The sequence below is a fragment of the Sorex araneus genome, chromosome 2, assembly GCF_027595985.1.
Source record: "Sorex araneus isolate mSorAra2 chromosome 2, mSorAra2.pri, whole genome shotgun sequence".
Classification (NCBI taxonomy): domain Eukaryota; kingdom Metazoa; phylum Chordata; class Mammalia; order Eulipotyphla; family Soricidae; genus Sorex; species Sorex araneus.
In genome coordinates this window covers 275,733,584-275,760,148 of record NC_073303.1, presented here as the reverse complement: position 1 = coordinate 275,760,148, position 26,565 = coordinate 275,733,584, and the positions used below count along the sequence as shown (strand labels likewise).

The 26,565-nt window shown below is 47.9% G+C and overlaps 1 protein-coding gene across 1 annotated transcript; it reads left to right on the top strand.

Moving 5' to 3' along the window:
- Positions 1-1,525: 1,525 nt before the first annotated feature.
- TRIM42 (tripartite motif containing 42) lies at positions 1,526-26,565 on the top strand. Its single transcript, XM_004602937.2, has 5 exons — positions 1,526-1,866; positions 5,374-6,077; positions 8,987-9,816; positions 14,632-14,856; positions 26,479-26,565. Exons 1-5 carry the CDS (start codon positions 1,526-1,528, stop codon positions 26,563-26,565), a joined length of 2,187 nt encoding a protein of 728 aa, XP_004602994.1.

The following is a 26,565-nucleotide window of genomic DNA, read 5'->3' as shown; positions in this document are numbered from 1 at the left end:
AATTAGCAGTGATAGCTGTATAACCATGTAAATATATTAAAACCATTGAGTTCTTCATTTTAAGTGGTGAAGTTAATGGCAAGTTTCTAGGCTATTCTATCGCAATAAAAATTTAAAAATAAAAACAAGAGTGAGCCTTGCGTGATGAAAATGTCATATAGATTTAGGAGTAAAACCATCCTCACTGCCATGAGAAGGGGTGGGGGCGCTGGAATATTAATGAAGTCGAGCTTGTAAAAAGAGTAGGGGAAATGGTCTCCCAGACATTGTTGGTCAATAGAAACTGGCACATTCATTTGAGTAACTAATTTAGTAGCATCTATTCAGGAAAAGATCAAGCCTACGATGTGGGAGTTTTATTTGCAGGAATCTAAAATCAATGTGTGAGTAGCACAGTTAGCAGTCAGTGAATGTTCTTTCTTATTATAAAGGTGATAATCACAGGGAGAGAGAAAAATTATGCAATAAACTCCTGTCGTCAAATTCAGCTCTCACTCTGGCTCCTTTTTTGGAAAAATAATAAGACCGTGTTAATACTGTAGGGTGGTAGGGCCATGAAATTTCCACTCCTTTAATCTTTGCAAGCTGCATAAAGTGGAAGACAAAATTCGCTCCCCAAAACAGGTCTTGTTTGCAATGCTCTTAAGACACACACACACACACACACACACACACACACACACACAGCAAACCTGCAGCCCCTTAATAAAGGGGCTCTAGGGTGGGGAGGGAAGAAACAGAACTTCCACCCCCGCAATCCTCTTGAAACTGCAAAGAAAAAAAGAACTAAAAGCCACCAAATATTCAGAGTGACTTATGCATGAAAAGGCACATAAAGAGCCCCGATTTTCTGAAAGGTTTACTTCAATGAACCTTTCTACCTTGGTTCCTTTCCTTTCACCCTTCGCCACTGAATGCGCGCCTTTGCCTGGTTCTTATCAACATAAAAGAGTTCTGATTGGGGGAGTAAAAAATAATAATAATAATAATAACGATAATTATTATAATAATCAAAGCCCCAGAGAAGGAAAGAAAAAAAGCACTTTCCAAAAAGTTGGCCTGCTTTCCCCGTGACTCGTACCCATGCCGCCCAAACGGGGAAGGTGCTGCCTGGAGTCCACTGGCCCCTGTGGCATCTAAACCACGCGGCCAGGAAAACCGCCCTGTAGGATCCAGCCACCCCCCACACTGGGCCCACGCGACCCGCAGGGCACTCCCTCCCCTCCCTGCCCTCCATCCAGACCTCAGTCTCCCACCTACCCTGCACCCTGCAGCAGGAGAATGTATGGGGGCGGGGGGTTGTGGACAGGGATTGTGACATAAGCCAGTGACTCATGCAAGGGCCAGGTCCCGGGCATGCCAGCCAGGCACACCTCCCCGCCGGAGGCCACCAAACAGCCACCCTTGTGTGCCACCTCCAAGCTGACAGCCTCCCCGGGGTGCAGGGGCAGGGAGCCCAGTGCGAGATTGGAGCGGGGGCTGGTGCCGGGAGCCGCGGGGAACAGACCCAGGTCCTGTAGCTGCCATGGATGCTACCGTGTGCGTCTGCTGCCCGTGCTGCCCCTGGATGCTGGGCTACCCCGATATCTGCTCCTGTCTCTGCTGTAAGTTCCTCTTCACCTCCGAGCGGAACTGCACCTGCTTCCCCTGCCCGTACAAGGATGAGCGCAACTGCCAGTTCTGCCACTGCACCTGCTCCGAGCACCCCAACTGCCACTGGTGCTGCTGCTCCTGGGCCAACGACCCCAAGTGCAAATGCTGCTGCACGTCCAGCAGCAACCTGCAGTGCTACTACTATGAGAGCCGCTGCTGCCGCCGCGCCACCATCACCTTCCGCAAGGGCCGCCTCAAGAGCATCCGCACCTCGTAAGGGGCCCCGCCACCCCCGCGCCCAGTTCCTCTCCATTCGCTGGGCTGCTGTCCGCCGCGCTGGGCTGAGCTCCGCTCTGGCTGCAACTTGGCGGGCAGGAGCACGTGCTGTCGGGACAGAGCGGCCTGCCCCCCCCACACACCACCTGGGCCCCCCCACTGCCCCGCGCTCCCCTGTGCGCAGGCTCACCCTGAGCCACGAATTCAGAGTCGGGCTCCTGGGGAAAGATGCCATCCCCAGGGGAACAGAGTGATAGGGTTAGGCAGTCGCCTTGCACTCGGAGGACCCGGGTTCCATTCCTGGCACCCCAGATATCTGTCCCCGTCCCCACCCCCACCCCTACCTACCCTATCTTCCCCATCCCCCCACCCCCACCCAGCACCGCCAGGAGTGATTCCTGAGTGCAGAGCCAGGAGTAAATCCAGAGCACCGCCACATAGGGCTAAAAAGAAATCTCACGGGGGTAGGGTGTAGGGGGTGGGGGGAAAGGGGAGCAATTTTTTTTTATTTTTTAAATTTTATTGAATCACCGTGAGATAGTTACAAGCTTTCATGTTTGGGTTACAATCTCACAATAATCAAACACCCATCCCTCCACCAGTGCACATTCCCCACCACCAATAACCCAGATAAACCCCTCCTTTCTCACCCTCCCCCTGCCTCTAAGGCAGACAATATTCCCCATACTCTCTCTCTCTACTTTTGGGCATTACAGCTTGCAACACAGACACTGAGAGGTCATCATGTTTGGTCCATTATCTACTTTCAGCACACATCTCCCATCCCAACTGGTTCCTCCAGCCATCATTTTCTTAGTGATCCCTTCTCTATTCCATCTGCCTTCTCCCCTCCGCTCATGAAGCAGTCTTCCAGCTATGGGGCAATCCCCCTGACCCTTGTATCTACCGTCCTTGGGTGTCAGCCTCATGGGATGCTACCCTACACTCCACAAATGAGTGCAGTGAAAGGGAGCAATTTTTCTAAAAAATTTCTGATGCCTGCCCTCCCAGACACTGGCATTATCGACCTGGGAATGACCTGGGTACGGGGATTGCAAATACTGCCCACCTCTTGCCAATTTGCAGTGTGGCCTGGAGGCCAACAGGGAGACAGGTCCAGAGACTCGACAGGTGATAAGGTGGGGACCTGGCTTTCAGGCAGGCGGGCCAAGTCTGGAGGGAGGAATTGAGGCAAAAGAACTTAGCAGCTGAACCGAGCACTGGGCATGGGGACAGGGGTCAGGAAACCCAGGGCACTCAATGGTGGGGCCCAGGCTTGACCTTTCCGAGGATGGGTAGTGTCAGAGTCTGATGTTCATCTGGTTTCAGAGGGTCTCTGCATTTCCGGGCAGTGTCCCCCTGCTCGACCCCCAGCCACCTGCTCGGCCTCTTACTCATCCCTCCTCACCCAGGTCTCATTGTTCTCTGTGCCTTGTCGTCTTATTTCCCCGCTTCCTTTTTCACCTCCCCCCAGCTCCCGGGTTGTTGATGCCCATTCCCTAACCCTGCTCATGCTCCCTACTCCTTCCCTCTCTCCCTCCCCTCAATTTCATCCTCCTGCCCTCCTGATTTCTCAAGTGAGGCAGCTGGTTTCTCCTGACACCTCCTTCTAGAGCAAACCCCAACTCTCAGAATCCCACTTTAGCAAGTGAGGGCAGGGCATCCAACCACCACGTGCTCCATTGACGGGTACATGCGGGCGCCCCTTGAGTTCTCCGGCAGGGGGACTGCAAAGGCAGAGCAGGAACCCAGCTGAGTACAGAGACCAGAAAGTCCAGACCCTGGAATCCAAATCCCTAAGGAATAAGCTGGCCAAGGGCCCTGGGGTCCACCAAGAGGCACGGGAAACACCTCTCGCAGTTGGACATGGAGACAGGGGACTTGGCCATGGCAGCAGAGACACACTCAGAGCTAGAAGGACGGCAGGAGGTCAGGGGGAGACAGAGTACAACAGCAATGATATCTAGTCAACACCCAAATATCTCTCATGTGAACCAGGAGTCAGAAATCTGTGTGACAGTCCACACCTCTCTGCCTCCAGCAAATTTGTGGATTTCCAAGAGCTGCTTTTGCCATGATCGCAGTTCCTTAGAAACAGGTTTTCTGCTTATGACAAAGTGACTTAGCTTCAGGCAGCGTTCTCCCAAGCGAAGGTCAGAAATCAACCTCCAAGATTAGACTAGTGAACAGATAACGCACACTTAAAGCAGAAGCCCACACTGCTCAGGGAGTTAGCCTGTGTGTTTCTCCACTGTGGACTAAAGCGAGCATCACTCCAGAGGTGAACACTGGTTGTATGCTTATTCGGTGCCAAGGGCCATCCTCATAGACAGTCTCATGCAGAGTTTGCACAAGTCTCATGAAGGAAGCGGGGTGGTGAGCTTTGGTTGACAGATGCCGAAGAAACTCATCCCAAAAGCGCAGGGACACTTTCTGTCCTGGGCAATCAACTAAGAGCCCAGCACGTTCACGTTGGCCCAGAAGACTGCGGCCAGACACACGCATCCCAGGTGTGCAGTGGCCAGGGACTCACACTTTATCCATTCTCTCCTGTGTTCTATATGACGTACAGTAACATCAATTAAAGGGCATGCGTCAACCCTTGGCTTTGTATCAGATTGGATTTATCAACTCCTAGCAACCACAGGAGCGGAGGCCACGGGCTCCAGTGAGTTATAGGAAGAACATTGGAATAAATTCCTCCTGGTACTTCATTAGAGTTAACCCACAAAGTGGGAAAGCACAGTGAGTCCCCGAGTTGGTAGGTGGGAATCAGCACCCACACCTCCCTCCCATGGAGGAGGAAGGAAGGGGTGGGCAGGGTCAGGGGCTGTCACTTGTCTGGCTGGGACAGGTCTACGCTCCTGTGATGGAGTGTCCCATATTGTCTTTGCCCTTGTCTGAGGCGAGGGAACATGAGATTTGACTGGCAGTCCCTGAGCTCAGCTCCTGCCCTTAGGTGGCAGGGTCTGCTTGTCAGCTGTGCGGTCATTTCCCTCCATCTCATGCTCTCAAGGACAAGGGTCCGAGCTCTAACCAGAGCAGGGACCAGTGCCTTGGGTTTTTGTGTTTTGGTTTTTTGCTTTTTGGGTCACACCCAGCGATGCTCAGAGGTTATTCCTGGCTTTGCACTCAGGAATTACTCCTGGCAGTGCTTGAGGGACCATATGGGATGCCGGGGACCATATGGGATGCCGGGGATCGAACCCAGGTCGGCCACATGCAAGGCAAACCCGCTACGCTATCGCTCCGGCCCCTTGGGACCAGTGCCTTGGGTATCCTGACATTTCCCAGCTACCAGAAGGCAGAGACAGATTGGCTAGAACCCAGGTACGCCCCCACAGGATGCTTGCCAACTCCTGGGTCGGTGCCCGGCACCCCTTGAGTCATTGATTTTTTTGACGGGCGGTGGATTAAAGGGATGTGGTGGGGAGCGGGGAGAAATGGAGCAAGGTCTGGAGCCCACAGCGCCACTAAGGCCCCGTGTCTGTGGCCCCCTTCCAGCTCCAAGACCGCGCTGCACTTCGGCAGCACGGACAGCGAGTGCCAGCTGCACGACGTGACGACAATCCCCAAGGACAGCCAGCTGGTGGCCCACCTGCTGTGCCCGCTGTGCAACCGCCTGCGCCTGCACTCCTTCATGCTGCCCTGCCACCACAGCCTGTGCGGCAAGTGCCTGCGGCAGCTGCAGAAGAAAGCCGAGGTGACAGAGAACTTCTTCATCCTCGTCTGCCCCGTGTGCAACCGCTCGCACTGCGTGCCCTACAGCCACAAGATGCACCTGCCCGAGAACTACCTGCGCGGCCGCCTCACCAAGCGCTACATGCAGCAGCACGGCTACCTCAAGTGGCGCTTCGACCGCTCCAGCGGGCCCATGCTGTGCCAGGTGTGCCAAGGCCGCCACACCGCCTACAAGCGCTGCACCACCTGCCACCTCAACCTGTGCAACGAGTGCCTCAAGAACATGCACTCGGACGTGACCATGCAGGACCACGTGTTCGTGGACTGCGGCCCCGAGGACCAAGACGAGAAGATCTGCATCTACCACCCGTCCAGCCGCATCATCGAGTACTGCCGCAACGACGATGAGCTGCTCTGTGCCTTCTGCAAGGCGTCCTTCCACAGCGGCCACGACACCGTGACGCTCGTCGACGCCTGCTCCGAGAGAGCCGCTGCCCTCTTCAGCGCTATCGCCAAGTTCAAAGCAGGTCCCGGGTCGAATTTCCTGTTCAGGGTATTCAGGGGAGGATGGTTGCGGTGGGGGCTAAGCCAAGCACAGAGTCAAGGGGTGCTGCGTTGCCAGGCAATCCCCATGAACACCCCCCCATTAGCGCCCATGCCTCAGTTTTTCTCATCTATAAAATGAAACTAATAGCAGCAGGAGGAGGATGGTGGGGGGTAGATTTAAGGCATAATTCTAGATATGTCTCAGGCACATGCCTGGACATGTTGTGATCTTTGTTATAATCTCGCCAGGAAATCAGGCCTCATTTTTCTTTTGGAAGATAAAGATGACTTAGAGCCTATGAAAAGGAGGCAGCTCTCTGAGCCCTCCTAGGGGGATTCTCTTTGAAGCTGAATTTCTTCAGTGCTTTTCCAACATGCAGGGGAAAGAGATTGGAGAAAGATCTCCATTTAAAGTGTCTCCCACACACACAACAGATTTCCCCCAAAACTTTGCCAAGTAAACTGGTAGCAAACACACCCACACTAGAAAATGCAGAAACGGCCACTAGTGGGGTCTGAGAGGTGGTACAGCAGGTAGGAAACTTGCCTTGCACGTGGCCAACCTGGGTTCGATTCCTGGCACCCAGATGTTCCCCTGAGCACTGCCAGGAGTGATTCCTAAGTGGAGTTCAGAGCCAGGAGTAACCCCTGAGCACCTCAGGGTATGGCTCCAAATCCAATAAATAAAAAAGTAAGTGGCTCAATAACATTCCCATCCACCACGGCTTGGTCTTCCCCTGAACACTTGCTCCCAGTTCTTCTGGATTGGCTGCAGAGCGGAGGGGGTTTCTGGAAGCGAAATTCGCCTCATTTCCATGATGGAAGCAGGTCTGCTACTATTTCACAGGGTTCAGCATATCCACCTAATTAGCCGTGAGGGTCTTGAAGAGCCTTGTAGGGATCTTTGTTCCTGGAAATAGCTCCCTTGATAGAGCATTACTTGAACCAGACCTTTTAGGAGAATTATGTCTAATCTTCTCAATAATCTTATAGCACAAGTGTTAAAATTTTCTCTGAGGATCAGGCAAGTTGGTATGCCAAGAAATAATGGACCCCAAAGAGCTACTAAATGGCAGACCCGGGCTGGCAGACCCCAGTGCTCTTGTTATCTCTACGGCATTTATTTGCAACCTACTCTGTGCTAAGCAGTGACCAGAATAGATGCTCTAAAGATAGAACCACCACTGTCAGGCTTTAAAGATAGAGCCACCACCGTCACCAGCAGTGGTCATAGTACAGAGTGGCCTGCAGTCCCATGACCGAAGTGCACAGAGAGTGCACCCAGCCCCTGGTATTTTGGGGGATACTTGAGTAGCTAAGAGACTTGCCTGGACACAAGAGGGAGGCTGATTTTCCCTGAACCCCATAGAAAGGCTCTGCAGGCATAGACATGGGCGTTTCCACAGGAAGTCACAGCTGGGGAAGCACTTTCCTGCACCCTGATTGTTCCCTGCTCAGCCTCCATCTACATCCCCTCCTCAGTTGTTCTGCATCAGATGTGGGAGCAGAGAAAGGGAGCGACACCACTGACATCTCCCCTAAGAGGCTTCCAGTCAGCACACCCCTTCTTTGCAGCTCTCTGTGCCCCCATGAATGAAACCCTCCAGCCAAAGACCCCATTCCTATGGCCCTCAGAAGGTCTCTCTTACTTGGATGCACATCATCATGACAGGGGGTCAGCTCCCTGAGGACTTGGGTCACCCTCTCCCACCCCACTTTACTCTATAGATTGCAGCAAAATTTTTTAACTGGAGATCCCACCTTTTCTGGAGAGCCCTTCCCTTTAGAACAGACCCCAGACACTGACGCATCTTAGAGGGTGATCTAATGCCAACCCCTCTCAAAGCCAGCAGAGGTGCTCACTTCACAAAGAGCCAGGTGGCACCCACACATCCTGTCCTCAAAACCTCTGGGCAGCACTGGCTTCTCAAGTCCCAAGATAACCCTATGAGCAAGACCCTCGCCTGTTCCTAACCCTGTTCCATGCCAAGAAAGTTATGTGCCATCGAGCAGATGCTCCTGAAATGCTTGTTGACTTGCTGAGTGACCTTTTCGTCTGACTCCAGGTCACAGAACCCAGTGCTCCAGTTTGCAGGATGAACTGGGTTTTGTTTTTTTATGCTCTTGAAGTAGGAGACAGGCAAGAGAGGGAGCCCAGGTGAACCCAGAAAATCGAAGCCCCCACCCCAGCCCAGAAAAGGGTTGTGTAAAGGTTAGTGAAAAAAAATGGCTTATTGGGGCTGGAGTGATAGCACAGTGGGTAGGGCGTTTGCCTTGCACACGGCCGACCCGGGTTCAATTCCCAGCATCCCAGATGGTCCCCTGAGCACTGCCAGGGGTAATTCCTGAGTGCAAAGCCAGGAGTAACCCCTGTGCATCTCTGGGTGTTACCCACAAAGCAAAAAAAAAAAAGAAGAAATAAAGAAAAAGAAAATATATGACTTATTATCATTTATTGTCTGGGTAGAGGTTCTGGTCAGCAAAATGAGACAAACACTAGATGTTTCTCTCCGAAATGTAGCTCTTTCTTCTGTTGCTATAGAAGTTCATCTTCACGTGCGTCACTGATAGAAAAACACCTTCGGTGTCTGGAAAAATGTGTGATCTAGGTGGCCTTGAGCTCCTGCCTTTAGACCCCAGGCTTCAGGGATCCCACGTAATGCAAGTGTGCCAGGGAAAGAGGCTCTTTCCATTCAGGGAAGTATCAGAGGAGGAGGAAGAGTCCTCTGCTGAGGAAGGCCAAGCTCATGCCACAATCCAATCCCAACTCCAAATGCCATCTGCCCACCCAGCCCTCCTCCCAGGGGTGCCCGATCCATTGTTTGTTTGCTTCTGACATTTCATAGAAGCCACCAAATTGTATTTTGGGTTTTTTGCTTGGTTTCTGTAGTCCGATATGAAATCGACAATGACCTCATGGAGTTCAACATCTTAAAGAGCAGCTTCAAAGCCGACAAGGAGATCAAACGGAAAGAGATCCGCCAGGGCTTCCTCAAGCTGCGCAGCATCCTGCAGGAGAAGGAGAAGCTCATCATGGAGCAGATAGAGAACCTGGAAGTGGCCCGGCAGAAAGAGATCGAGAAGTACGTGGTCGTCACCACCATGAAGGTCAACCAAATGGACGGCCTGCTCGCCTACTCCAAGGAGGCGCTCAAAGAGACGGGCCAAGTGGCATTTCTGCAGTCGGCCCGGATCCTGGTGGACCAGATTGAAGACGGCATCCAGAGCACCTACCGACCCGACCCCCACCTCCGCGTGCACTCCACGCACTGCATGCCTTTGGACTTCACGGAGCTCTCCAGTGCCATCCATCAGCTCTTCCCCACAGAACCCCCCAAGAAGGAGAGCTCCTCTGGGGAATCCCTGCCCTCCCCCTACCCTGTGCAATCGGACATGATGATCACGAGGAAGGTCACCTTCAGTGCCCACAGCTTTGACAACCAGCAGATATTCCAGCGCAGCTCCTCCTTGATGTCCTGCAACAAGAGTGGTGATAAGATCAGGATGGGGTTGGAGGTCTATGGGCGAGCCCAGTCGGCTGCCCCTTGCAAACCCACCGATGGCCTCTACGCTTACTGGAGCACCACGGCTGAAGCTCCGGTCCAGCCCACGGAGAAGAGCAACAGTTTCCACAACTGGTACACGTTCACCGAAGGATCCATGAAGACCCCAGGCCCCATTGTTATCTACCAGACACTGGTATACCCAAGGGCTGCCAAGGTAAGGGATGGCCTGGTAAGGCCCAGAGGAGGGAGGGAGATTTTGTAACAGACGTGGATTGCAGTAAAGAGGGTCCTTAACTCCTGGATTCTAGGAGCTGCTCCTTCTAGTCTGCTCCTCTGGAATGTTTGTGGGCCATTTTGTTGTCCAAGAAGGGCTTAAAGCGGGCTTGAGTGATAGCTCAGCAGGTAGGGCATTTGCCTTGCATGTGGCCGACCCAGGTTCAAGTCCCAACATCCCATATGGTCCCCTGAGCACTGCCAGGAGTAATTCCTGAGTGCATGAGCCAGCAATAACCCCTGTGCAATGTGCTGGGTGTGACCCAAGAAGGAAAAAAAAAGGTAAAACCAAGTATGGCTTAAAGCCAGGATGTTAACTCAGAAAGATGTCCGTCTCCAAGCCCCAACCTACTTCAAATGCTGCTTTTCGGTGAAAAGGAGAAAAAGAACCCAATTGGGAAACCAAGGTAATGAAAAGGGATTTCTTGAGAGAGTGTAACATTGTCCAGAGAAAGACCTATCAAGATAGAGGCTGTCCTAAGAATGGAATTAGTCCCTTAAATTGGTCCTTTATTTATTAGCTGGGATTCTCCATCATTAAGAATGTAGGCAGCAGGTGCATGATTGTAGAAAGATCAGAAGACTTATCCCCAGTGGGATTTCAACTGTTACCTCCCATGATTCATCTTTGGGAGAGAAGGGGCAAGGGTGAATCTCTCCCACACTTGGCCTACCCTGGACAAATGGTCCTTCCACCCCCTCCTTTCTAACCCAACTGAACCTAAATTGAACCAGCTAGACAAAGCATCATTCAAGGGCCAGTCAGAGGAAAGACTCACATTCCACTAGATATCCTATGAGAACAGCCTGTCTGCTCTTGAGACACTCTCCAGGGACATCCCCCTCTGGCCTACTTCCACCTGACACCACCAGCCTTCTTTTGCCCCCAAAGTACAAGAGCCCTCCGAGACAGTTAGCAATGCTGAAGTCTAAACAAGTGGTCCTCATATAAAATAACATAATATGAGACTGACACCCAAGGACAGTAGACACAAGGGCCAGGAATATTGCCCCATAGTTGGAAGCCTGTCTGATGAGCTGGGGGAGAAGGCAGCTGGGATAGAGAAGGGATCACTAAGACAATGATGGCTGGAGGAATCATTCAGGATGGGAGATGTGTGCTGAAAGATAAAGGACCAAATATGATAACCTCTCAGTATCTGTATTGCAAACCATAATGCCCAAAAGTAGAGAGACAGTATGGGGTAAATTGTCTTCCATGGAGACAGGGGGGTTGGAAAGGGGCGTATACTGGGGATATTGGTAGTGGAGAATGCGCACTCATTCAGGGATGGGTGTTGCATCATTGTATGACTGAAACTCAAACATGAAAGTTTGTAACTGTATCTCACGGTGATTAATTTTTTAAAAATGTAAGAAAGAAAAAAAGAAAAACAAGTGGTCCTCAAACCTTTAGGTGCACTGGAGCTCTTGTGAAAATGCAATTCGTCTTGGTGTGGCTCAGGGGGACCCCTTCTTGGTGTTGCCAGTCTGCAGATCACACTGCAGTAGGAATGGTCTGAAACAATAAAACAAGAACCAAAAACCCTCGTTAGCATCCCTTCCCCAGTCTCCCGCAGAGGCAGAATCTATGTTTTGGAGAGTACACCTGCCACCAAGAACTGCCTTCCATTGCAAGGTAGAACATGCCCTTCTCGGGGTGGTCAGGCACTGCCCATCACCTAAGAGATAACCTCAGATGAGCCTCCCTTCCCCTGTGATGCTCAAGCAGCCAGGCTTCTGTGTCTACCCTGATGTGAACTCAGGGACGGCAGTCTTAGCTCTGCGCAAGCCAGACCTTTGGGAGGCTGGTAAGGTCTTGATCTGGAGGAGAAGGACGGTGATGTCTATTGTAACCCAGATTTGGAGGGAGCCATCCAGACCATCCCTGGTCATCCCTGGTTGGGTTCAAATTAGGACTTAGGATCAGAGATGTGGCTCACACAGTAGAGCATGTGTGTTCCATGTGGGAGACCCTCAGCTCTCTCTCTCCCTGGCATCCCAAAGCCTTCAAAGCATCACCAGGTGCCGTTTGGGGACATCTAGGTGTAGCCCCTGTTTTAAAGAAAAATAAAAGGGCTTTTAACTAGAAATCTAGTCAAGACATTGGCTGTCAGAAAGTTGCTTCAACCTACTTCCAGACAGTGGTATCCAGTGCAAAAAACATCAATAATTTTTTTAAAGGATCCTTATTCTAGGCCTTGGAATGGAATTCACACAGGAATCATGGGGTTTAGAAATGATAAAACCTGTATTGACATCTCTCTGAAATGAGAGTCAGTTCTTGTTAGACGTTGACATAAGAAATATTCTTAAACTCAGTCTTAGTACTTATTAACTGTTATCTTAAAATCTAACAGTTTTTAATAAAACACAATGTAGGGGAGCCAGAGCAATAGTATAGAGTGATGGTTCAAAGTGCATGCCTTGCTTGTAGCCAACTCCAGTCCAGTCCTCAAGCTCCACATACCCCTAAGCATCACTGTGAAGTCCTGGATGTCCCCAAACAGCACCAGGTGTGACCCTGGATGGATGCCTCTGAGCACTGCAGGAGTAGTCCAGGCATTCTCAGCATTGTAGGGTTCAAGCAGCACCTCATCCTTGATCCCTGTGTTGAACCCCCAGCCCAATCTCCAAGAATCACTAGGAGGGACCCCTGTGCCTCCTAACACTACTGGGGAAGTGCCCCACATTACTGTCACTGTCACTGTCATCCCGTTGCTCATCGATTTGCTTGAGCGGGCACCAGTAACGTATCCATCATGAGACTTGTTGTGACTGTTTTTGGCATATCAAATACACCACAGGGAGTTTTCCAGGCTCTGCCGTGCGGGCGAGATACTCTCGGTAGCTTGCCAGGCTCTCCGAGAAGGGCGGAAGAATCAAACCCAGGTCGGTGCATGCAAGGCAAACACCCTGCCCACTATGCTATCACTCCAGCCCACTCCACATTAAATAAAGTAAAATATAAATTTTAAAACTATAATTTTTCTTCTATAAATTTCAAGGAAATGACTAAAATTTCAAATAAAGATCCATGCACCAGAGAATTCTGTGCTTCATTATTTATTAGAGTTTAAAATTAGAAACAACCTAAATGTTCAACTACGGGAGAATTAAATCATTTATGGCGCAGTTATTAAAATGATGCTTTAGTGAATTTTTAATAATAGAAAGAGATGTCAAAATATAATCCATAATAATTAATTGCTAGAACACAATAACTTTTAACAGAAATGTAGCTAATTGCAAGTTAAATTTTTTTAAACCATTTGATTTACAACAATAACACAAGTGTTGGAGAGGGAGTAGAAAAAAAACTTGTGTACTAATGGTGGGAAGGCTAAAAAAACAACCAGGATTTACAAAGATTAACCATCACCTAAAATTTTATATATTATCTCCCAAATATATTCATTTCCCACGAAAAGGAATTTTTGCTTTGCGATATTTATATTTGTATCTCCATTAAAGTTTTGTTTTCTCAAAGAAGCAATTTGATAAATTTGAAATTTCTCAATTTAAAAAGAAACTTATGGAGTATGCAAAAGAGACCTTGCTCCAAGCCTGCTCAGATCAGGACTGGACCTCCCCCAGCCAGATACTCCATTTTTAATAAATTAGGACTTAGGCAATCACACCCACAAACTGCCCCTGGCGCGTGTAATCCCATCAATGACTAATATCCAGAGACTATAAAGCAAAGTTCCCAGAAGCTCGTGGCCATGCGTGTGAACTTTTATTGTCTAGTTCTCCCTCTTGGAGAACCCAGCAAGCTACCAAGAGTTTCCTGCCCACACAGCAGAGCCTGGCAAGCTCCTCATGGCATATTCAATAAGCCAAAAACAGTAACAATGATGGGTCTCATTCCCCTGACCCTGAAAGAGCCTCCAATGCGGCACTGTTGGGAAGGACAAGTAAAGAGAGGCTGCTAAAATCTCAGGGCTAGGACGAATGGAGATGTTACTGGTGCCCGCTCGAGCAAATCGATGAACAACAGGATGACAGTGATACAGTGATGCAAAAGAGGCCAGATAGTACAGGTGTTCAGGCATCTGACTCTCAAGCATCCCACACTGGTCTGATCCCCTACATCATGTAAGTTTCTCCAAACACCACCAGCAGTGATCCTCAGGAGTAGACTTTGAGTCCCCAAAATGAAAGAGCAATAGAACATATGTTTATTCTAGGTGCAGTCTGTTTATTGGCACATGCTAATGTCTCTTCCCGAGTAGGTACTTTTCATTTTGAACGTGATACTGTTCTCCGTGACCAGGATAAGTCACTTTTCCTCCCTGGGACTCCATTTCCTTGCATCTAAAGGGCTGGAACTTGCCAGGGGCTTCCTTTCTGACTATAGAATGGATACTAGGCGCTAAGGACGTCTTCCCTCCAGGGGCTCATGTATCCTGAGCTTGGCAGCTCTTTGCAGAAGGAAAGAGCTTTGGGTTTGTGATGCCAGGTAGCAAGGTCACTTCCCCAAGGACAGAGCCACAGAACTCAGTGGACAGTCCTCCGGTCCCAATCACATGGCCAGCCTTCTGTCAAGCCTCATTAAGTAGCTTCACAAGGCGATGGCTCCAGGGAGAATCCAAAAGCGTTAGTGGCTTGGAAAGGCTGGACTCAGCTAAGCCCCTTCTCCCACGGAGACAGGGGGGTTCATTATGGTTCATTAAGGCTCATTCATGAACCTTAATGAGAAAGAAGGTTGAATGTTCTGTCGGTCTCCACTGCCCTACATTCCTTTCTCCCACAGATTTACTGGACGTGCCCCATGGAAGACGTGGACTCCTTTGAGATAGAATTCTACGAACTCATCAACACCCCTCCAAACAACGTTCGGACAGAGCTCTGTGGGCAGATCCAGGACATAATGCAACAGAGCCTGGAGCTTCACAACCTGACCCCCAACACCGAGTACCTGTTTAAAGTGAGAGCCATCAATGACAACGGCCCCGGACAGTGGAGTGACATCTGCAAGGTATCGGGCCAGTTGGCTTGCAGACGGTTTGTCCTCAGGTCCAGAGCTCAGTTAGACTGAATGGGCAGGAGCTGACAGTACTCAGATGGCAGCCCTGCTGATCCCAGAAAACAGTTCATTCAGAGCCAAAGAGAAGGCTCCTGGCCTCAGTCAACTTGACAAAATAGCCCAAAGAACTGTCAGTTCTGTTAGATTCCCCTCACAGGCATGCCAGGAACTGTGTCAGGAGGTAGAGATTCGGGGAAGGGAATGAGACGTGATCATTCCCTTCAAAGAGGCTCAGTCCAGTAAAACAATCACTGTGGGAGAGAATGACATAGAAAGAGAAACCAGTGGCTGCCCCAGAAGGGGTGCCGAGCAAGGTAGAGGGTGCTGGAAGGAAAATAAATACAAATGCTAGATACTGACAACCAGTCATTTCTTAGTATGGGTCCATGCGGTGGCACTTAGACTTTAAAGGAATTCTGTTTCCTATTTCTGTGACTGCCACAGAGCTGGTCAGCATGGTCTCCAGAAGGAATAGTTATTCCTCTTCTCTGTGATGCAAGACTGAGTCCTCTTTACAACCCTAGGGAACATACATTCATGAGTATAGTTTTACTGATATATAGAGAGACAGGAAAGAAATAGAGTAGAACTGCCCCTCGCTCTTATTGTATAGTAGCCCTGTTCTTTGGAATCATAGGAGATTGTGTCTCCATCGGGAATTCCTTAGAGATAATCATTTCTTTATAAATGCATCCTTTTGACTGGTTAAAGAAACTTTGGTGCATCTACACCATGGAATACTATGCAGCTGTTAGGAGAGTTGAAGTCACAAAATTTGCTTATAAATGGATAAACATGGAGAGTATCATGCTAAGTAAAATGAGTCAGAAAGAGAGGGACAGACATAGAGGGACTGCACTCATTTGTGGAGTGTAGGGTAGCATCACATGAGGCCAACACCCAAGGACGGTAGATACAAGGGCCAGGGGGATTGCCCCATAGCTGGAAGACTGCTTCATAAGCGGAGGGGAGAAGGCAGATGGAATAGAGAAGGGATCACTAAGACAATGACGGCTGGAGGAACCAGCTGTGATGGGAGACGCATACCAAAAGTAGATAATGGACCAAACATGATGACTTCTCAGTGTCTGTGTTGCAAGCTATAATGCCCAAAAGTAGAGAGAGAGTATGGGGAATATTGTCTGCCTTAGAGGCAGGGGGAGGGTGAGAAAGGGGGCGTATGCCCAAGATATTGGTGGTGGGGAATGTGCACTGGTGAAGGGATGGGTGTTTGATCATTGTGAGATTGTAACCCAAACATGAAAGCTTGTAACTATCTCACGGTGATTCAATAAAATTTAAAAAATTGAAAAAAAAGAGAAATGCATCCTTTAAGCTTTTGAAGAGGGAAATGTATGGTATGGGAAGATGGGGATGAAGGACTGATTTCTGCCAAAAGTGTTGATCTCTCTGTCTTCCTGTCCTCCCTCTTTCTCCTACCTCCCTTGCATCATTTTCAGCTGTCCCTTAATTTCTTCTCCCAGAAATTCAGCTCACATGTGGTTTTGGATAGTCAAGCCCCAATCCAAATATCTACATGACCAATATAATCTTCGTAGCTATTCTCCCTGTGTCTCTGGCCAGATGTTGGCAGAGAGAGTCTGACTGATAAAGGGAAGGGGAAGTCAGATGGGTGGGACTATACTAGTGGGTTCAGCTCTTGAGTAGCCAAGATAACCTTGTTCCACCCCTGGAGATCAGTTCCCATAAGCACTTCCAGAGTCAGACACTGACACTCCCCCAGTAGATATTTGGAGGGAAATAAGATGTGATCCTTCCCTTCCAAGGCTCAGAGTCCAGTAAACCAACCATCATGAGGTGAGAATGACGTACAGAAATCTGAGTCAGCTCTTTGAGGGTGCCAAGCAAGGTATAGGGTGCTAGAGAAAATCATCATCATCATCCCGTTGATTGTTGAATTTCTCAAAAGGTCTCAGTAATGTCTCCATTCGTCCTAGCCCTGAGATTTTAGAAGTCTCTCTTTACTCATCCTTCCCAACTATGCCGCATTGGAGGCTCTTTCAGGGTCAGGGGGATGAGACCCATCATTATTACTGGTTTTGGCATATGAATACACCATGGGGAGTTTACAAGTCTCTCCCATGTGGGCAGGAAACTCTTGGTACTTGCCAGGTTCTCCCAGAGGGAGAACTAGGCTACAAAATGTCACGTGGCCACTTTTGGCCTCGAACTTTTAGGAGCTTGGTTTTAAATCTCTGAATGTTGGCTGTTGCTGGGATTACATGGCTGGGGGGCGGTCAGTCCCTGGGTGTGACTGCCTAGCTACTGGAAAATGGGAAATCTGGGCAGAAGAGACTCAGTCCTGATCCGAGCAGGCTTGAAGGTCTCAGCCCCGGGTCCCACACACCTGGGTTACTCTGCCAGTACCTTCATGTTTGAGGCTCGTCCGAACTAGAGGAAAATTAAGTGTAAATGTTGGGTACCAATAATAGGAGGAATCGGATGAGACATGGGCCCTTCTTTATCTTGGCTTCTCTCCAGAACATGAATGACCCCCAGATGCTGCCACAGTTTGCAGTGCATCTTTTAGACATGGACGTGTCCTTCCATCAAGTTCCCTCAGACATAGGAATGTTTCAAAGCTGTCTTGCACAACACTGTTAGTAATTGTGTTTTCATGCATCGCCTGTCATTTTTCAATGCAGGGATAGAGAGTTGGAGGTGTGGGAGGGGACTTTTTGGTTGGGGGGGTGCTTTGTCATTTCTCTTAAACTCTGAACTGCTGGGGAAAAACATTCATGTCTAATTCATCTTTCTTTCTCCCACATGCTTACCCCAGCACTGCGCAATCAGCAGGTTCTTAATGGTTATTGAATGAATACAGGAGGGAAAATGTGACCAAGCAAATGAATATATAAATGAATATCTAAATCAGAGGAGGAGGAAACAAATTGACAAATAAAATTAATAATCACAAAGTGCCATAAGATGCCTGAAAGCTGATCATGGTTTTCTACCATCCATCAAAAAAGGAACACTCCCCCCACCACACCCCCTGAAAGGTGTTTATGCGGTTCATTTGCATTCCCTACATGGAGAGGAAATTCAGTCCAGTCTCTGCTTTTTAACACAATTTCTAAATGAGCAGGGCACTAATTAATGAGGTTTTCTGAAAGCTTCATTTTTATCTGACTTGCAGAGCTGCCATATAGATTTTTCCTTCAGAAGTCATTCTTCCTCCCTCTTTGTGATTTATATTAGCATTCCAGGGGAAACACAGGTTTTCTTAACATTTGTCATGATTTGCATAAGTAAAGGCTTCAATCGCAAATGAAAATAAGATGGTGTGTTTGAATGACATTTATAAAGCTTCATAAAAGTAATGACTTCAGCTCTTTCCTATAAAATCGAAATGTTTTTCCTTTGGCTTCACTCCTATGCTGGTCTTCCTGAAAGGTTTCATTTAAAATGCTGTAATGAGGCAGCAGAATCATTTCTTATCCCAAATGCAATACTTCCCTCATGTGTACTTTTGTAAAGGAAGCAAACGAACACCTTTTCTATTTGATTTTCATAGTCTGTGACTTGTTGATTTTTTCAAAGGAGTTTTATTTGGAATACATGAGGCAGGAACACAAACTTGGGGGCTTTGGAAAGGCCCCCTGGATCATGGCCTGTATCAGACATTGTATTTCTCAGCACTGATCATCACAACTGCTTGGGGGTCGGGGGAGGCAGTTGCTGTGTCCACTTTATAGGTAAGGAAACTGAGGCTCAGAAGGGTCCTGATCTCATGCCTGCAAGGGAGAAGTTGAATGGGAAACTAGGTCTTGCTCAAGAATTGTCTCTGGGGTCAGAGCAACAACAGGACAACACGTAGGGCCTTTGCCTCCTCCCCAGGTTCAATCCCCAGCATCCCATAGGGTTCCTGAGCACCACCAGGAATAATTCCTGAGTGCAGAGCCAGGAGTAAAGCCCTGAACATCACGGATATGGTCCCAAAAACAGAACAAACGAAAAAAGAGAATTGTGTCTCTACCACAGTCATCCACGTCTGGGCAAGGTGGGCTCAGCCTTGGGGGCCTGGCCGCGCCCCTGTAGAATGTATTCAAAATCAGCAGATGTGCTGGCTGGACTTTTGTTCCATTGTGCTTTTGAGAGGCCACATGAAGCATTGCAAAGAGCACTGGGCTCAGGCAGCGGACCCAGGTCCAGAGCCCGTCTCTTCTGGGCTGCTCGCCCCAGGAGCACAGGCAGAGAGCTGACCTTCCTCCACCCAGGCCTAAGAGCCTCCAAGCTCCAAGAGCCTGACGGATATTGTTTTAAAACCATGGAGAAAGGTGTTGTTACCTTAACCAAGTGCCTTGGGGCCCCAGTTTCTCCCCCTGCTCTTCCTGTGGCCTTTAAGTGCAGTTTAACAGTCCCCATGTCTAAAATAGTCTCCTTCCTTTGTCTCTCTGCCTTCAAATCCCAGCAACTCCCAAGAGGGCTTCCCATGGCAAATCCAATTAGATGTCTGTGCATTGGTTTCCTCTTGTTGCCATAACAAATTGGTAGCTTTGAAACAACACACATGTGCCGAATCACCTCAGATTCTAGAGATCAGAAATCCAAAACGGGGCAACTAGATCAAATTAACCTGTCGGGAGGGTTGTGCGCCCTCTGGAGGCCCCAGGTGGGGAATGCAGCTCCTTGCCTTTCCTTCCCGTATTCTGTGGCTCTTGGCTCCAGTCAACGTTTTCAAAGATCACAACAGGAGGCTGGGTCCTTATCACACCGTCACGTCTGTTTCTCTTCCCTTCCTTCTTTTGCTTGAAAGAGGACTATTAAGTTGGACCCACATGACACTCCAGCACAAGCTCTATACCTTGAGGCCAGAGGACTAGCAACCTTCATTATTTCCCTTTTTCATGTACTATTAGCATCCATCAGGTTTCAGGACTAGGATCATGCATGGCCTGGAGATGCGGGGCTATCATTTTCCTGCCTACCACATTCTGCAAACTGGACATCCCAGATTATAACACATTAGGGAGTAATAATTCCAGCCCAACAAGAGTCACATGCTAGTACTCTTCTGGGTCTTTCTCACACTCCTTAGGAATTGTGCCAACCTTTACCCGCCCACCCAACCTCTCAAATCTCTCCTGTGTCGTGGGCTCCCATGGTGTCTAACCTGGCTTCAGTCCTGCGAGGTATTCAGAGTCTGCTCTGCTGTGATGCTACCTTTCTACCCAGGCTGCTCTCAGGTGAAAATTTTTGTTTGTTTGTTTTTGTTTGGGGAAGGGTGCATTTTTTTAAATGAATCACCATGAGATACAGTTACAGAGTTACAAACTATACGATTACATTTCAGTCAGACAATCATCGAGTACCCATCCCTCCACCAGTGCCCACTTTCCACCACCAATGTTCCCAGTATCCCTCCTGCTACCCCATCGTCCCCCACCCACCGGCCTCTGTGGCAGGCACATTTCCTCTTCCTCTCTCTCTCTCCTTTTGGGTGTTATGGTTTGCAATACAGGTACAGGTACTAAGCAGCCATCATGTTTGGTCCATAGTTTACTTTCAGCAGGCATCTCCCATCCTGAGTGAGCCCTCTAACCATCATTGACTTAGTAGTCCCTTCTCTATCCCAGCTGCCTTTTCTCAGGAGAAACTTTGACCATAGCGTAGGACCTCTCTGGGTTCTAGGCTATGGTTAGTTTTGGGGGTTGGTTTTATAAAACTTCTTCGGATTTTTCTGGTCTTCCAGCTGTATGTCACTTGCCTGGGCCAAGACATATGTCTTCAGAGGCTGCAGGTTAACAACAATATTTCACGTTCAGGATAATCACCCCCCACCCACTGAGTATACACATGGTTTGGCTTTGTGTTTTGTTGTTTGTTTTTTGTATTTGCATCACACCTGGTGATGCTCAGGGGTTACTCATGGCTCTGCACTCAGCAATCACTCCTGGCACTTCTCAGGGACCATATGGGATGCCGGGACTTGAAACTGGGTCAGCCACATGCAAGGCAGATGCCCTACCTGTTGTACTATCTCTCTGGACCTGAGATATATACGTTTTTCACACTATAGCAGCCCCCTTTTCAGTATGTTTTGGTAGGTTGGACTGGAAGGGGAAGGTTCTGGGAATGAATGTTCCCATTCATTTAGTACAAAACGTTTGAGAATTTCCAAGACTGAAGAAAATAACTCCTTAAAGCATACCAATTAGGAATATCCTACTTAATAGTAATAAGGGTCAGACATGAGCACACATGGCTTTGGATACTGAAATGAAATCAAAATGGTTTGCGTTCTGTAATTTCTGGCACTATCTTCTAAAGAACGCCTGCATCCCTCGGGTAAACAGAACACATTTTTTTTACTGAATCACCGTAAGATAAGAACATTACAAAATTGTTCGTGACTGTGTTTCAGTCATACAATGTTCCAACACCCATCCCTCTGCCAGTGTAATTTCCCAGCACCAGTGACCCCAGTTTCCTTCCCACTCCTTCAAGCCATCCCCCACCCCAGCCTGCCTCTATAGCAGACATCTCTCTTCTCTCTCTCTGTTTCTTTCTCTCTCATTTTAGGCATTGTGGGTTGTGCTACAGATACTGAAAGTTTATCATGCATATCCCTTTACCTTCTTTTAACACTCAGTTCCTTTCCAGAGTGATCATTTCCGACTATTATAGTCATAAAGGACCCTCCCCTATCTTAACTACCCTCCATCTCCCACACCATTGACCAACATTTGACCAGTCCTCCTAGCCTGTTTTCCCTAGCCTTGAATATTAGTTTCCTATGTGAATAATACTCTTGGTCTCTCCCTACTTTCCCTGCACACACACTTGAACCCCAGAGCTGGTATCATTTAGGTTCAAGCTGAATGTACGCTTTTGAACCTCTTCCAGGAAAGGTTGAACTCATCCTACATTTCCACTCATGGTTCATCATTAACCATGACGTAGGTCACTCCCTTCTCTTGTAGTTCCTTGGTGGATACTCCTCCGAGAGATCCATCCTACGGAGAATGTTTTGTGTGTAGTATATTGCCTCTGTGTGTCCTTACATGAGGGGTGGATAGTTTGAGAGTTGGACGTAACTTTCCCAACAAGAGGGTGTTGTGTCTCCTGCTTTGCCTCTTTCTTTTGTTGTCTGCCCACTGTATTTGTACAATGTAGTCATGGTGTCATACAGAGAGTCCCTGGCTACCTGGTGCCTCCCCCTTCACAATGTGCCACTGTTTACAACTCACCCAGGGCAGACACTCTATGACATCCAATACCGTGGTGGTCCACCACTTCCTGCCCAATACCTTTAAGGTGGCATAGAAGAAAATTTTTCTGGGTTTCTATCTGAGTTTGCTTGGACTGTCCTAATATAATGCTATCAACTTTGGGTAGCTTGAGCCAAAGAAATTTATCTTCTCCAAGTTCTGAAGTCCAAGGTCAAGGAAACAAATAGGCTAGTTTCTTCTGAGTCCTATCTCCTTGGCTTGCTGATGGCTGCCTCTGCCTGTGTCCTCTCTGGGTCCATGAACCTCTAATATGTCTCTAATATGTATCTAAACCTTCTCTTCTTGAATCCAGCCAGACTGCATCAGGACACACCCTATGGACCTCTTTTGATCTTATTTTTTAAACACCCTATCTCCAAATCAGCCACTTTGCGTGATAGCAAAAGGACAGGGTTCAATATAGGTTCAGATAAGAAACAACTCAGCCCTTTTTAGCTCCTTACTATGTGTAAAATTGGAGTGTCTTTGGGCAGTGCATGCTTGATTGGACCATGTGTGTACTTTCGGAAGGAATGAAGGAGAGCCCCTAGAGTTTAAGCCCCAACCGCATTTGGCATATAATCCAGCTTTCTACTATTTCTATTATTTCTGGCCCAGTAGGTCTAATGCTATCTCCTTATTTTAAATTTCATGTCATCTGCTTGTTAGTATTCAGGATTTTCTCTTCTGTAAATAGCCTGCTAATATTCTTTACTCATTTTTCTATTGAAATTTTTCTTTTTTTGGCGTGATTGCAGACTGTTCTTATACAGTCCAGATAATGGTTTTAGATGCTGCTAATATCTTCTCCATTCTGATATTTGTCTATTAACTTTGTCCATAGAGCATTTCATGGAGCAGCTAAAATCTTCCCCATTTTGATGTGCTCAGAATCACCAATTACTTTTCCTTACAGTTTGACCTTTTGGAGCTTTGTTTGAAAAGACTTTCCAAGGGCTTAGATCACAAAAAGAATCTCCCACATATTCTTTCATTAACTTTATGGTTTCGTCTTTCAAATTGGAGTCTTCAGTCCATCTAGATTGTACCTGAATCAGCAGTGCTAGGAAGGAAAGTACCTAGAAACTGTCTGGATTGGCTCTTCTCCCCAGCATCACTTAGTCAGTGATGTCTCCCCAGCAGCATGCAAAAATGGGGTCACTTTCATCTTTGACTACATTGCTAAATACTTAGAGAGACTGACCCAAGCTTTCCACTGTCTTCCCTGGGTCTCGTGCCTTTTCGTATGTCAACACCCCATTAGTTTTATTATTGTTTTAACATCAACTTCATGATGTATATCTTGATGAGCTGCAAAGGTAAGTTTAACCATTACCCTTTTCTTTTTAATAGTTCATTTAGCTGTTCACAGAAATGTATCCTTTATGTAAAACTTTAAGTAAAGTTTTTAAATACACACCCAGCTGGAATTTGATTAAGGAGACCACAGAGATAGCTCAAAGGGCTGGAATGTAGTCCTGGCATGACATGGGCCCCGGGTTTGGTCCTGGGTACCACATAGCTTCAAGAGCACTCGAGTCATAGCCCCAGCCCATTGGGAAGATCTCCAAAAATTATTATTAGGAAGGCATTGAGTTTCTAGATTAACTTAGAAACAATTGTAATATGTCTGAACACATATTCAAATTACCTTTTAAATACTGGGGTTTTTAAGTCTTCCCATAGAGAAACTGTGTGTTCCTGATTAAACCATAATGTTAATAGACTTTGTTGGTATTGCAAATGGTATTGATTATATTTTCTATATACCACCTAAAATTGATAGTAGTTTTATTTCTTTCCTCACAACCCTAGAGCCTCCTTTTATTTTCTTTCCTTATAGATATAGCCAGGAACACGTTTTCTAAATGGTGAAAATAGCGGTCATGCTGGTGAAAATGTTCATCTCATTCCTAATCTTAGTATTTCTCCAATGGGGAGCTGGAGTATAATATAGCGGATAGAGCATTTGCCTTGCATGTGGCTGACCTGATTTTGATCCCCAGCATCTCATATGGTCCCCCAAGTATTGCCAGGAGTTAACTCCTGAGTGCAGAGCCAGAAGGACCCTCTGAGCATCACCAGGTGTGACCCAAAAAGCCAAAAAGAGTTTCTCCAATCAATTATGATAACTTTGATTTAGTTTATGCGGTATGTGATCCTTACAATGCTAAGGAAACTTATTCCTTCAACTTGCACAACCTTATGAAAGTTTATGTTAGTTTAGATAATCATATGATTTTTCTCCAGTAGGATTAAGGAAGTGAATTACATTGATTTTCTGATGTTAAACTCTACTTGCATTCACGGAGCAAACCCCAGGTAGAGTTTATGATGCGTTATTTTTCAATGTATTTTGTTTCAGTTCACATTTTTTTCTTTAGTTTGTTTTATTGCGTCTATGATCATAAATGAACTAGACCTAAAATGTTTTGCTTCTAGGGTTTTTATCTTTATCTTATAAAAACTGATGCTGGAATCAAACTTTTACAACTGAGTCAGATGAGCTAGGAAGCTATTGTTTTTCTCCTAATTTCTAGAACAACTCTCTCATAGGTTCAGAAGAATTCCTTTGGAAGGATTGTCTGAACCTGGGGTATTTGATTTGGGCCCAGAAGAGGGCCTATTTCATTCGCCTCTCAAGTTCTGTTCTGTTTCTCCTGTTCATAGATACAACCCAGACCCTGTACCCCCACTCACGCTGCTCATGGTCCTTGTCTTTGTAAGTCTGGACTCTGGGGCAGAATTTGAATCCTCTGTTTATAATGAGCCAGTTCCCACCCCTCATTCCTCTGTCCTCCCTCCAGATTGGCCCCTGACGAGCCCATCTGTGCGTCTTATTCTGCTCCTATGAGCTTTATTCAAGGTTCTCACCGTGACTCTCTCCATTGATAGGTCATTCAAGTTTGTGTATCAAATATCTTGCAGGGAGGCCTTTATCTTGCAGGGAGGCCTATTTCCCTGAACACTGAAAATAGGTTTCATTCAAGATATTATAGGTGAACAGTGTCTACGTTTTAATGCCTTTTCCCTTGACACAGCATTAAGCGTTGAAAGCTTAATAGAAAGACTTTGTGGGCAAACTTGGCATCAGTCAAACGCACCCCTGTTCCCTGTGTCTGGGGAATTCCAACTGGATAGGTCCCATCCACCCAGAGGGCTGCTCCCAACCCTAGACCCCAACCTCCTCCCCAAAATGCCTCTCCAGCTCATATGGGTCAGGAGGAAAGGGACTCATCAAACCAGAAGTGAGCAGAACGCTTGGCTCTGTGGTGCAATGGATAGAGCCTTGGACTTCTAGACTAGAAGTGAGCAGATACCTCACCATACCTGCAAGGTGTTGGCCAGGATCTCTCTGGGCTGGGAGCAGGGAAAGGGCTGTGCCAAGGCAAATTTGCCTTCCCAGAGGTGCCGGCTCGTTCGCTATAAGCAAACACAGACTGAAGCTTCAAAGGGAACCAGGTGGAGGGTTCCATGTTGTGCTTGCATCTACTTCTGTTCCCTTCCAATGAACCTTCATCTGACCACAATCACTGACAGACAGGAGAGGCTTTCCTCTCCCTCTTCCCCAGGGGCTCATTATCTCCTGAGAAAGCCCAGCACCTGCGGGCTGAAATCATACTACATTGGGGAGGGTATTTGTCTTGCATACAACTGACCCTGGTTTCATCTCTCAGAACTTCTTATGGACCCAGGAGCTCCACCAGCAGTGATCCCTGAGTATAGAACAAGAAGTAAGACCTGAGTACCACCAAGTATGGCCCCAAACCCCCCACACACACCAAAAAAAAGGAATCCCAGCATCTATGCCAGAATTTACAAATGACATGCTCTGGTGACAGAAGCAATGTCCAGGGCTAAAGGAGGGCCTGAGGGCTACTGTTTAATGAAGGCCCCGCCCCCAGGACCACAGTCCCAACACACTGGCAGGGATCAGTGGGGAGCATCTTTCAGAGTCCAATCCCACTGCATATTACAGGTGAGACTTTCTGCAAGCCGCTCAGCTCCCTGCGTCTGTTTCTTCATCTGTAAGATGGGTCCCCTGGCGCCTGCCTCCTGTGCAGGGTCAGGCACACAAAAGGGTCCCCTGCAAAGAGCAGTTTTCCTGCTTGAGCAGCATGTAGGGCTTTGTCTGCACGCTGCCGGCCTGGGTTTGATCCCTCAAGGCCACCAGGAGTGGCTCCTGGGTGCAGAACCGGGAGTAACCCTAAATGTAACTGAGTGCAGAACCGGGAGTAACCCTGGATCATTTTTGGGTATGATCCAAAAAGCCGAAACAAAACAAAACCGAGCAGGTCCCCTGAGGCCGGTGCCAGGGATTCTGTGCTTCTGCTTGTAGGTGACCACACCTGATGGACGTGGCAAGAACCGAGCCAAGTGGGGTCTGCTGAAGAATATCCAGACGGCCCTCCAGAAGCGCTTCTGA